This window comes from Nicotiana sylvestris, chromosome 10 (assembly GCF_000393655.2).
Source record: "Nicotiana sylvestris chromosome 10, ASM39365v2, whole genome shotgun sequence".
In the NCBI taxonomy this organism is placed as follows: domain Eukaryota; kingdom Viridiplantae; phylum Streptophyta; class Magnoliopsida; order Solanales; family Solanaceae; genus Nicotiana; species Nicotiana sylvestris.
In genome coordinates, this window is record NC_091066.1 from 150,833,525 (window position 1) to 150,846,771 (window position 13,247).

At 37.0% G+C, this 13,247-nt stretch overlaps 2 protein-coding genes across 3 annotated transcripts; both read right to left on the minus strand.

Moving 5' to 3' along the window:
• Positions 1–172: 172 nt before the first annotated feature.
• Positions 173–1,764, minus strand: LOC104221147 (uncharacterized). Its single transcript, XM_009772147.2, has one exon. It carries the CDS (start codon positions 1,638–1,640, stop codon positions 657–659), a length of 984 nt encoding a protein of 327 aa, XP_009770449.1. The 5' UTR covers positions 1,641–1,764; the 3' UTR covers positions 173–656.
• Positions 1,765–6,205: 4,441 nt separating this feature from the next.
• LOC104221134 (probable protein S-acyltransferase 22) lies at positions 6,206–12,523 on the minus strand. 2 transcript variants are annotated; one of them, XM_009772129.2, is made up of 9 exons: positions 11,880–12,523; positions 11,627–11,756; positions 10,068–10,460; positions 9,501–9,569; positions 9,321–9,392; positions 8,719–8,847; positions 8,112–8,192; positions 7,853–8,035; positions 6,206–7,282 (listed from the first exon to the last, which is right to left on the minus strand). In XM_009772129.2, exons 1-9 carry the CDS (start codon positions 11,909–11,911, stop codon positions 6,488–6,490), a joined length of 1,884 nt encoding a protein of 627 aa, XP_009770431.1. In that variant the 5' UTR covers positions 11,912–12,523; the 3' UTR covers positions 6,206–6,487. The 2 variants fall into 2 exon arrangements, with proteins under 2 accessions (XP_009770431.1, XP_009770437.1); XM_009772135.2 differs by having other exon boundaries at positions 11,627–11,740; positions 11,880–12,522.
• Between the last annotated feature and the right edge of the window lie 724 nt (positions 12,524–13,247).

Below are 13,247 nucleotides of genomic sequence, written 5' to 3' on the forward strand. Positions count from 1 at the left end.
ACGCGACAACTACAACGATAGAAAAGAACATCTAACTAACTTAATTAAGTTAATTATATTTGCCGATTCAAATATTATTTAATCATTTCAAATTTAAATATTATGTTTTTAATCATTTCAAATTTAAATATTATGTTGACCAAAGACATACGTGCGTGCCTAGACATTAGTGTAATAGAAACATAGAAATATTTTACATATCAATATACAACAACGGCTTTATTCAATATTCAACAACAGGAACAAAGAAAAAAAGAGCAAAATCATTTGGACGATTCGCAGAGGCATTACACAACAATATACTCAGTAAAATTTTACAATTTTGACCTGGGAAGGGTGGGATGTACATAAATCTTATTTCTACCTTGTAAGAGATAGAGAGGCTGTTTCCAACAAATTCTTGATAAGAATGGATCTCGGACTTAACTCAATCTCAAAAGCTAGCTTATGAGATGACGATTGCCTAATACCATATAAGGAAACCAAAATACTCATAACCCACCGATATGGGACACAACTCAACAACTCTCGACTCAAGAAAATCATTTTCAAAACCAGTGTGAAAAGATAAACTCAAATAAAAATAGTGGTGAAAAGAAAAGGCAAGAAAAAGCACTAACAGCAAAAATAATACAAATACCCAAATAATTAATTAATTACACAATAGCATGATTTTTCTCCTCCTGCAAGAGCAGAGATACATACTCGCCGGCAAACTTGTCTCTGATTTCCAAGGGCAATTTTTCACCATTCAAGCCCTTGCAATACATATACAAAACAACATTCCCCACAAGAAATTGACTCATCCCCAAATATCCCATCACTGAACACTGCGCAGTCTGCAATATTACCCCCGCACTCCTCCATTGTTGACCTTTCGCTGCACTTACTATGACTAAAAACATGGAACCGCCACCTATCAGTCCAACCATTACAAGCCCGAAGAAGATGACCCTCGACAAAACTAAACATCTCTTCCCTTTAACCAAATAGGAACTTCTCCTTAGTGTTTCGAAACCCCATTTGGATTCGACTACTGCTATCACATAAGCTAATGACCAGTTGACCTGCAGCCATAGCAGAGCTGGCACGAGCACAATCAATGCGGGGATAAGCAAAAACAACAAGTTATTTGAGTCGTATTTAAGTTCAAGGAACCCAAGAGATTGAAGGATTTGGACTATAAAACCCAAGGAAAGGGCGAAAATGAGAGCAATTGAAGTGTAAATGGTTTGCGAAACGATAAAGGTGGAGAGAAGGGGGGAGAAGGAATTTCTGATAGATTTAATAGACGAAATGAAGTTGATCGGCCTATCATAGGATGCATGAACGGCGCTGTACGTAATTGTGGCTACAGCACAGAGGAAAAGGAGGACAAGAAACAGAGTGTACGCTACTGGTACAATAATTTCGAAACTGGAATCGAAGAAGTTGGAAAGTTCAGGTTGAGTGATGAAATCATAATCGGGATGAAAGAGGGAAAGGTGGAAAGAAGGATAAACGACGAGAGAGAAAGAGATAGGTAAGAGGAAGAGAATTGAAAGGACATGGAAATGGCCGAAATTAGCTTTGAATAAGCTCCTTGTTGATATTAAGATCTCTTTCCATAGGCTACGATTTTCTGTAGAAGCAGACGACATTGAAGATGATGGATGTGAAATGAAAAATGAAAGAAACACTACGTGTTTTGAGATATTATACCTCTTTTGACTTATCTTGCCACATCTTTTTAGGTTCTTATATCACAAAATTCAGAATTGGAATACCGGTGGACAATTTTATTTTGTATTTGATACTAGTTCGTACAACTAATATAAGTTATAGGAGATACAAAATAAAATTTCTCACTACTAGCTATGACTTTATTATGAGATCAAGAAACATTCAACACGCTGCCCCAAAAGGAAAAATAAAAATAAAAAAAGGAATTTCCAACACTCGCGTAGAAATCTCGTGATATTAATAATTGATCTAGATCTTAAAACTGAAGTTTCAAGCTACTTTCTTTGGGATTTAATTTAACTTATCCACGCTGAGTTTGCTGCTTTATTATATTGTAATCGGTTTGTTTGGCACATTTATTATTTGAAGAACCAAACATCTTCTTATTTAATCACGTTTTTTAAAATATTTTAAATTATTATCTATTTTGACTTATAGAATTTTTTATGTGATTTCCAAATATACAGCTCCTCCTTTCTGGCTACTAAATTCAAATCCAATGAATATATCAAAAGAGTTGTTTCAAAGTGGGTCGATTATTTCTCTAGAAGGTGGTGGAGTGGTGGTCAGAGGCGAATCCGGGATTCGACGGTCTCGGGTACCATAGCACTCAATATAAATTTATCACTGCCCATAATGATTGGTACAAGAGTCTATGCTGACTATATTTTGAAGACATTTGTAAGTATGTATGGAGTTTTTGCCGAAGTTTTTGGGTGTCGATGACCCCTCAACTTCAGAGGCGGGTCCAAGATTTAGAGGTTGCAGGTGCCACACTATTTTACGAACATAGACCTATTGTTATTTATATGATCAAAGTAAGGTTTTCATTTGATCGGTTTGATCCATTTTGGGTTTCGGTTCGGGTTATTCATCGTTTCGAGTTATATAGACAAACTGATCAAGCGAAAAAAATTCAATAGAAGATTGAAGGCATTGCACTGTATCCTAGACTTCAACTTTCATCCTAAATGTGTCAAGATGCAGATAATGCAACTTAGATTTGCAGATGGCCTTTTACTGTTTTGCAGAGGAGATACAGTTTCAGTCCAGCTGCTATACAAGTGTTTTCTGGATTTCTCAAGAGCATCAGGACTGAAAATTAATAAGCAGAAAAGTTCTATCTTCTTTGGTGGAGTTTCACAAGACATTCAAAAAGAAATATTGGAGTTCCTTGCAATTCAAAAAGGGGAGTTGCCAGTACGATATCTTGGAGTACCTTTAAGCTCTAAAAGAGTGTCAATAATTCAGAGCCAACCTCTAATTGACAAACTAGTGGGAAGAATAACATCCTGGACAACCAAATTATTTTCATATGCATGGAGGCTACAACTCATCAAAAGTGTCTTATTCTCCATTCAAACTTACTGGGCTCAAATATTCATGCTACCAAAGAAGATTACCAAACTGCCACGACCCGGATTTCTCGTCCGCGGGAGTTATGATGGCGCCTACTAATGTGAGCTAGGCAAGCCGATTGTTTGAACAAATTATCTTTTTACCCATTTTATATCCTTTAACAGTTATGAAGCAATAACATGTAAACAACAGAATTTACAGTAAGTGGAAGTAAAACAATAAACTATCTAAATATATATCCAATACAACTGTTTGAGCATCGACTACCCAGAACTGGTGTCACAGTTTTACAGATGGTCTAAGAATACTACATGCAAAGTCTGAAAGATAAAAGGTACACTATTTCTTAAATAAGTAAATAAAACAGGATAAAGGGGTAGAAGGAGACGTCAGAGCATGCGGACGCGTGGACTGAAGGTAGCCCCAAGCTACGGTCCAAAAGTTGCGCTCCGAGATCATTATATCTCCGAATCAAAGCGCATAATGCTCACTCTCGCCATTTCTTAGCTCTTTCAGTTCTCTTCCTTTTGCCTCTCTCTTTCTCCCTCATCACCTACCCAACTCTTCAAACCACTCTCCTTCAATCCGGTTTCACCATCTTCCGACCCGAAAACACCCACCTTTCAGCTTTCCCAGATGACCCGACCCGGATTCTTATTCCCCTTGTATTCACTCTCTTTGCTGTTCTTCTTTCAGTTTTAGCTATTGCTACAATCACCTACAGCACGTTCCATTTGTTTTATGGTAGACCTGTTAAGCTAGTTTCATCAATTAAATCAGTTTTATTTTCTTTTTTGCCTATTATTTCGACCCTTTTCGTTTCAAATGCTATTGTTGGGTTTATTACTATTATTTTTGCCCTTTTTTGGTGTTTGTGGTTAAGGGGTTGGAGTTTCTTGGACTAGAAATGGGCTATGATTCATATTACTTCATGGGCTTGGTTATTTGTTTCGGTTTAGTGCTTGTATTGATCTTGATTTGGCTGCAGGTTAACTGGTCATTAGCTTATGTGATTGTTGTAGTTGAAACTAAATGGGGTTATGAACCTTTAAAAAGAAGTGGTCATTTGGTTAAGGGTATGAAATTTGTTGCTTTATTAATAGTGTTGTTTTTTGGGGTTTTAATAAGCTTATTGGTGGTTGGTTGTTCGAGTTTTTTGGTTACTTTAGGAGAGGCAAGTGGTAGGTGGACGAGTTTTGGGGTTATATTTCAAATGGTAGTGAGTTCAGGATTTGCAACTCTGCTAATGCTTCAGAGTCTTGCTGCGAACGTGGTGTTGTACATGTATTGCAAGGCGTATCGTGGGGAGTTAGCGTTCGAGATCGCGGAGGAGTTTGCGAGTGAGTATGTGTGTTTGCCTTTTGATAATGAGAAGGTTCCTCGTCTTGTTTGTGTTGTTCAAGATTGAATGTGCCTAAGGTCAGTGAGATTATGTTAGGATGATGCATTTAGTAGTTTGGAGAGGTAGTGTTTTGTTTTACTCAAAGCATGTATATAGTTTCTTGTTTGTTAGATAAATGATGGAAGATGTGTGTTACCTGTTGGCAATGTGCATCTTTATCTGTAATAAGCTCTTAATACTGATATGAATTTTCCTTCTAGTTTTCCACTTTTCATGTATCACCCTAGTATGAAATCTGAAGTTAGGTTGAATATTATGTCCAGCTTAGGTGCAGTGGTATCTCATTACCTTGCTCTTGAGACTTGTGAGATCTAACTTGATTTGAAGTTGTGGAAAAAATTAAGTGTACATTGAATCAGAAAAGGGAGCATTGGCGTAACTGATAAAGTTATTGCCATGTGACTAGGAGGTCACGGGTTTGAGCCGTGGAAACAACCTCTTGCAGAAATACAGGGTAAGGTTGCCCCACGCATAGCGGGAGCTTAGTGCATCAGTATGTCCTTTGAGTGAATCAGTAACAATGAACTATGTCCTTAAATGGACCCTGCTATTTCTCTTCCATGCGAATCGATCCCAGATGAAATCGTGTTGGTTTAATAGTTTAAGCAAAAAGAAGAAAAATTTAAGTTCAGAGCTTCTACTTCTGAATACTTATGCTTATATTGGAATGTATGCAAAATTGGAGATGGTGGTTTTACTTGCATTTATATGATGTAAGGCCAGTTGCAAAGTGTGTATGATGAGAATATGGGATGATCTGCCTTGAGACTTATATTGTTTTACAATGGTTCAATGTAAAACAATGAATATGTAGTTGCATATGTCTCAATCCAAGCACATATATGAAAACTTCTTTGCCATTCGGATCAGAGATTTATAGAGGAAATTGAGTTTTAAATTCCAAAAAAGGCATGATTATATAGTCGAAGTGAATAGGCTGCGCCTAAATTCATCTCAACAGCTGCTAATGTTGCTACAAAGTTACTTCTTGGGAAAGTTCAAATCTAAAACAAAGAACTCCTATATAAAGCTACTGTAGCAGGTGATTTCCAGATGGCTAAGGTGAAGAGAAGAAAATGATAAGAGAGATTCCATGTAGTGCTAACTTAACCTATGTACTATCTGATAAGTCGAGTCTTATGTTAGTCATAGAAAGAAAACGCATTTTGAGTGTGCTTCTTGATTTTTACCCCTTAAGGTTTTTCTTCTTAGCGGAAGTGGAGCTGCAACAACCCTGACTTGTGTCACCGGTTTTCGAAAATCCTCACAAAGCAAATGAATCCCCTTTCCACAACTCCTCCAAACTTTAGCCGTTCTATTATCCTGAAATAATAATGCTTCTTAACTACCCATAATGGTATTTATATAGGTTAGCTCTAAGGTTTTACACGCAGGAATAACTAATGGGATCGTATATCATCTAGCACCCCTTATGGGTGGACCAGACCTAATAATATTTTCCAACAGAAGACGTCTCCACGACATACATTTGACCAATTATATAATCTTTTTCCACCAAGTATCAAGAATAGTTAAGCCGACAAATGAGGCTTGATCAATTGATAAAAGCACCTCCACCCACGACCGGGTTCGAGTCACCCTAGAGGGAAATGTGGAAACACTATAAATCCTCTTAAATTGGGAGGGATTTAAAAATAAAATACAAAAAAGAATAGTTAAGGCAAGCAAGAGAACCCAGTGGATTCTCCATAGAACATTGAATGAACAAAAAAATTGCAACTAGAATTCCAGCTTCCAAATGATAGCAGCCAGAAGTGATCATTGAATGCTGCATTTGAGGACAAGAGAATGATATAATCCTTTTCCACTAAACATTTACAGCACTTCTCTCACCCAAAAACCAAAATTGAACTCAATAGCCAATGGAACAGACCAAGTTGAAGGTATATACTACTGGACAAACATCATCAACAAATTAAGAAATGTCAACAGATCATGTAACTTCAAGAGCTTACACAAGAATTCCGACTATGTTTTCGAGGCTCAATGTTTCCTTATGTTAGCCTGGCTTGATGAAGATGGTACCATCAATCTTCTCACTCTATCATCTTGTTGATCAGAGCCAAAAAGAATACTACTCCACCTTGTTGACCTTTGCACAATGCGAGTAGGCACTCGATCACTATCCTCTCCACCAGATGCCTCGTATCCATCACTAGTCGACCTGGACAGTGGAGTGTCCTTCTGAAGAGTCATCCCAGATGATAGGCCCACGAAGCGTGTAGCTTCTTCAACTCCTGATGATGACACCCGGAGTGGGTGAATGTCAGGAGAGTCCAAACTACTCTCGGGGGAAGAAGCAGCAACACCACCTGAGCTGGAAAGTACTCGGCTTGTTCGGAAATCACTACGTCCTTCAAGCTGAAGTGGAGCCAAACTACTTGATGTCTGGGACATGATAGCATTTCTACTGTTTTGAGCTATATCACTAGGAATTTTGCTCAAGTTTTCAAAGGGTAGCTCTGTGGGGAGTCGAACACGTTTACTAGCTCTCCTTCTATTGTTATCAGGCCTAGGCACCATGCGACGACCACTACTTCCTAAACTGCTATTTGTTTCAAGGGTGTAAGGTTCTTTGTTTCTCACCACTGGCTGGAGAATTTTGGATTTCTTCCTCGCTTCAGCAGCAGCTTTTGAAACATCCTCTGCATTTAATCGTGCCAACGTCCATGGACTGATCTTCACAGCAGCTGGATTCCTTTTCTTGATTGGCTCCTCTACCGTTGACCTTTTACCAAGTGAACTGACCGATACAGTGTCAGGAGCAACTACATCGTACTGCAGGGAACCACAAAAATTAAATGAGAATTAACATCTTTTATTCATATAAAAGCATTAAGCAAACACTATCCATCTCAACTATAATCAGACCATATGAAGTCCTACATTTTATTTCACAAACTAGACAATCCCTTAACCATTGTAACAACCACGCATCCACGCCCAAAACTGTTCAAGATTTGCTATCGGTCAAAGTAGATTACTATCCTCAAGAAAATAACTTAGCAAGAAATCCATGCTGATAGCAGAAGGTTCTATTTTCTAGAAAGCCATAGTAATTTTGACAACAAAAAAGTCAATCTATCAAGCTCAAGATTGAACATACTAGCTCTAAGGAGTCCACTTTGAAGAACTCTTCGGAAGCAAGCAAAGCATTGACCGCACTACCGGGTTCAGTGGAATTGAAGCTAAGAAGCTGGAAAGTAGGAACTACATTCAAATCCTGATTTAACTAGAAGAAAATCATGAATAAGCACCAAAAACTCGATAAAGGGCTGCTAACACCATGACCATTTAGTGCTACTAAATTCCAGAAATTATCACAATTGATTCCTTGCTAAACCATACCTGATCCTCAACAAAAAGGCGCGGCGGTGTGCACCATGCTGCTCGATGGAAAGTATTGAAGGAGCTTGCACTGCTTAATCCAGTCAAAGAGCTGACAGTTGACATTTGAGGACTTTGCTGACCTGCAACTCCTTGTTGTTCTTGATCTCTGAGAGCAATGATGTAGTCGTAGGTGCTAATTCCCTGTTGACAAAGCAAACATACTGTCAGCTGATGAAAGAAGCCATACGATAGGATCACCAGATGACGAAATGCTAACCTTCTTTATGAGAAGTATGTGAAAGAAGAAAAGCTGAGCAAGTGGCAGGGTTGCGATCATGGCCAATATCGTACAGACAGCCTGTTACATGTATAACTAAAATCAGACACATTTCAGAGATAAAATTCTACAAAGACAAAAATGTTTTCCTTTAAAGATTAAGACAGAACAATTTGTGCAGATTCCTAACATTGAACACGTAATTAAGCAAATAAAAGTATGCTCTCTCTAATAGTTTAAACTTTTGGATAAATGGTCAAACACTTTAACATGGTACCAAAGAAGACAAGGGTTTTGAGTTTCACGAGCCACCACCACCCATTATCAAAAAGAATTTCTATGTGCTTGGTTCATGAAAAATAATCAGGCCACAAGTGAGGGGGCATGTTGAAGGCAGAATTAAGCAAATAAAATTATGCTCTCAAATAAGATAGTCACATAATTCAACACCTAAATTTCATTTTCTAAAGCAACTCAGCATTGGCATGAATAGTTGTGTTACTGCTTTTTCTGCTTACTACAACCTTTCTCAAAATAAAACTATAATGATGGCATTAAGGAATATAGGGTCCTGACATAAGGGCAAAAAGTAAGAATATATACTCACCACCACAATAACAAAGGGAACGAGGGAAAAACTGCTTCCTAATTTGGAGGTGATTTCCACAGAAAATTTCTTCTTCTCGATGAAGCAGTAGATCAGTACAAAAATTCCAGTTGACCACTGAAGTATAAGCTGCAATCTCAAGTCCAAAGTTCACAAACCATGTATAGACCTGTCAATAGTCAATTAAATGGAAAATGCACAAATATGAAATGTTTAATGTCGGAGGTGACTCCGACTGTGGGCAAATTTTCTTCAGGAAAGAAGGGAATAGAAAAAGAATCTTGGACCCGACATGAGAGGTTTTTCTATGACAGTTCAAAAGCGGGTCAAAGCGGGTATGCCAATGACCAACCATCCTCCCTCCCACATTATGAAAAAGAAGTAAAGGAGAAAGGGGGCAAGGAGGAAGGTCGAGGGAGGGAGAGATAAAGGAAGAAAGGACCGATTTCAAACCGAAGATGCCATTTCAATTCTAAGGTAGCGGATACACCTTCAGATAGAAGATAATTATTTAATAGCCTGTCAAACTCATGACATAACATAGAATTCTTTAGAACTGTGTGTAAGCACACTTGAAGCTAGCAAAGAGTGCTTGATCATACCAGGAGAAGTGCAGAAACCATGAGGGTAAAGAACTTGCGATAGTTCCTTTTACCTATGCAGTTGTTCAGCCACTGCAGAATCCCAAAAAAAAAATTAGGAGGTTTTTACATATATGTAGACACAGACAAGCATCTACGCAAGATGTAATATGTTTCAGACCACTCAAGTTTGTCAAATACCCTGCAATGATGATCAAACTGATCGACGCACTTGTCGCATACTCTACAATGCTTGCTGTATTTAAATACCTGCAAATGTCATCCAGCATTGAGTATTAACTTATGAACATTTATTCCAGCAATCTGTCTAAAATAAGAACAGTTACATCAAGCTAAGCACATCATGAACTTAAAATCTTTTCTGGAAATATTCATTTTTTATTTCCATTTTCCTAGAGAGACAGATAAGATATAACGACATACCGTCGTTTTAACACCACCAGGAACAGGAAAAAGAAATTCCAAGGAATCCAAAAAAGTGAAAAATTGGATCTATGTCCAACGGATTACACCTAGTAAGAGAAAATTCGTTTTAAACAAAATCATGAATTATCAAAAGGGTGCTTCTGTGACCCAAAAAATAACAACTAGAAGGTGCTTCTGAAGTTGGAAATTGTGTTGTTCTATAGGAATTTTATTCTTGTTTTACAACTTACAAGTAGACATTTTTGCAAATGTATCCCTTCAGAACATAATAGTGCCTCTAAGTGGAAGCATTAGAAAAATATTGAATGTGAAGTTACACACCTCCACTTCACACAAACTGCAGTAGAACATGCCGTCTTCACTCAACTGTTGCTGAGAAGATTCCTCATGTCTACCTGTGCAGTTGCAGATAAGCGCACAAGGTAGTAGAGCTAACAAGCCTCTTTGATGAGTAGCCGTAATTTTCTTTTGAGTTACATTGTGACCTGCAGCTGGTTCAGCTCCTTTATTGCTTTTTACAGATGCATTTTCTCCAATTGAAGCAGCATTAGCGTCCTGTATAGATGAATTCGTCTCACACCCTAATTTAGATTCTTTAAGTTGATCTTGCTTTTTGTTGTCTAGCTTCTTAAGATACTTCTTGGATTTAAAAACTCCTGGATCAGCAGGATCAGCACCAGCGCACCAGATATACAAGCCAAATGCACTAATTATCTGGAGAAAACAAAAGGATCACGTTACCAGACGCCTACAAATGAGAACCCACATGGTGCAACAGCCAAAGTTTCAAATGCGTTCACATATCAGGTTGTTGAGCATGTATTCAAGTCATGAAAGAATTAGTTGTCACCAATCTCATTGGGTAACTTTTCGACATTCTGTAAGTTAAATGGTAATAGTAAAATCTAGTACCTTGTTAAATTCTTCTCAATTAAAAATCAGTATTGTGCTACGTGCTAATGTGAGACACAAATAATTCTCTACTAAGGCCATTTCTCAGCTGCAATTGGTCCTGAACAACAAAATTTTCAATAACGGCAGCTCATCATGACTTCTAGATTAAAGAGAAAAAATGAGAATTTACTAATAGAGGAGTCCAACCTACTCCACAATATCAAGTTTATTATCCAGCAGTGCACCGAGGTGCACCTGAATCTTGGGAATGTGTTCGATTGAACCCTTCATTTTCAGCACAGATAGCAGTTATACATGTGAAAACTCAAAAAAAAAGAATTAATATAATATAATACTCCTATCAAATTCTGAACCCATACTTTCAAAAAACTAATAACCTTGAACCTAATAAGTTGCTCAGTTAAGTTCCAATTCTGGATTAGCCTCAGCTTGAGCTGTTTTTGTTTGTTTTTTCCCTCTATTTTCTGGTTCTTACGATGTTATATCTGACTGGTCTCTATTGCTGTTACTGATCTATTGTCTCTTTTCGTCTTCTTGAGCCGAGGTTGTATCGGAAACAGCCTTCCTACCCCGGGTAGGTGTAAGGTCTACGTACACACTAGACTCCCCAGACCCCACTTGTGAGATTTTAATGGGTTGTTGTTGTTGTTGCCTCAGCTTGAGCTGTATCAAATAGAACTATAGGGTCTCCAACATTATGAATATTCCAAATCATACAAAGAGAACTACCTAAAGAAAAGAAAAGAAACTAAGTATTGAAAAGCAAAAGAACATAAGATATTTATCAAAGCAGAGTAGAATCTAGAAAGTACAATGGAACAAATTAGAGGAAAGATCTGTGACACTAGTTCACAATCAAGAACCAAGAGACAGTTAAAAGATAGATCTGAGTCCTTCGTTGCCTTGACAAAAATGCATATATGAAACATAACAAAAGAAGGCAACAGAATTTCAAGATGACTTACAAGAGGAGTATAAAGCCCCATCACAATATACTGAAACAATTTCTTCCCCACAAAAGGTGCAAAGAAAACATAAAAAGCAAATCCCAATGCTAGAAATACAGCAACAGCTACCACCTGCAAACATATATACCTAAAATCAAACACATTTTGCAGAATTCCCAAATTAGAAAACCAAAACTAAAATGTATACATAAATAGAACCCTTTGCAACCCCCCCCCCCCAAAAAAACACAAAAGGTGAAAAAGTTGGAACCTGGAGAGGATGATAAGGAAGTTGCCATCCATGTTTCCTCATTGTGCTGATTGAATGTAGTAGCCAACAAAAAAGTTTTCAAGAAAATGCAAAAGGGGGGAGAAAAAGACTTGATTTTTACTCTATTTCTTTTCTTGAATCTCTTTTTCTTTCAGCTCCCCACATTTTTCAAGGGAAAAAACAAAAAAATGAGGAGGCAAGGGGAACCATTCGCTGTATATGTTTCATGAGATATGAAAATGGATGAAATGGGAAGGGAGAAAAAACAAGAAAGCAACAAATAAAGGAAGCTCAAAGGGAAACAAAATACATGTTTGACTGACAGTAGAGTGTGGGGAAGGAGTGAAGGGATATGGCTTGATTGCTATAGGTAAGCTTTTGTCTAGTTCACTCAATCATAATCCACAACCCCATAAGCATAAGGAGGTTGAAGAGAGATAAAAGGCAAGAGCTTTGAGCCTTGAAACAAAATGGGCACTCATTATTTTCCTCTATTTTACTTCTCTTTATTTTCTTTTATTTTTTTGGTTTTGTTGTCTTCTTGGGAAGAGAGAGGTCTATTACAGTGATTGATCTGTAGGTGCTGTAACTGATGAGAGAGAAAGAGAAAGTGAGAGATCAAGAAGAGAGAGGGGGGGCATATGCTTTTGAAGCTTATTATTACCTTGCCAACCAACACAACCTGCTTTCACTTTTTCCCTTGTGTCTTGCATTTGCCTTTTGCCATAGGCAAAATTATGTGTCACACAAGAGGCAACATTAGCAAGTTGTATTTGTTTTTTTTCTTTTTAATGAGTTTAAGTTTTATTCACTATTGTTAAATCACTTAAAAAATAATTATAAGTAATTTTATTTAATAATAGCATTAACTAGAAATAACTCATAATCTATTCTCCTTCCATCTTAAATTATCTATCGTATTTTTATTTTACACGTCCCTTAAAAAAATAAAAAATATTTTTGACTATTTTATTTTTATTTATGTCTTATTGGTTTTGAACCATTATAATATTACCCCATAATTGAGGTATTTATAGTGTTCAAAAACAATTACTACTAAGGGTAAAATAGGAAAAGATAATTAAGTTTGTCTTGAACTTCTAAAATAACAAATAATTTGAGATAATTATATTTAGAAATCGCGACGGATAATTTGAGATGGAGTATTTCCTTCGTTTCTAACAAAATGAAAATCTTACTATGTAAATATTCAAACAAGGATTCTTTTACCTTTTTTTTTGGCGACTAGTTTTTAAATATGTAAATTTTATTTCAATAAATTTCAAAAATTAAATCAATTTGACCTCATACTCTGAAAATGTTCAAATAAATTAAAATAGAGAGAATATAATATAACATACTACATTA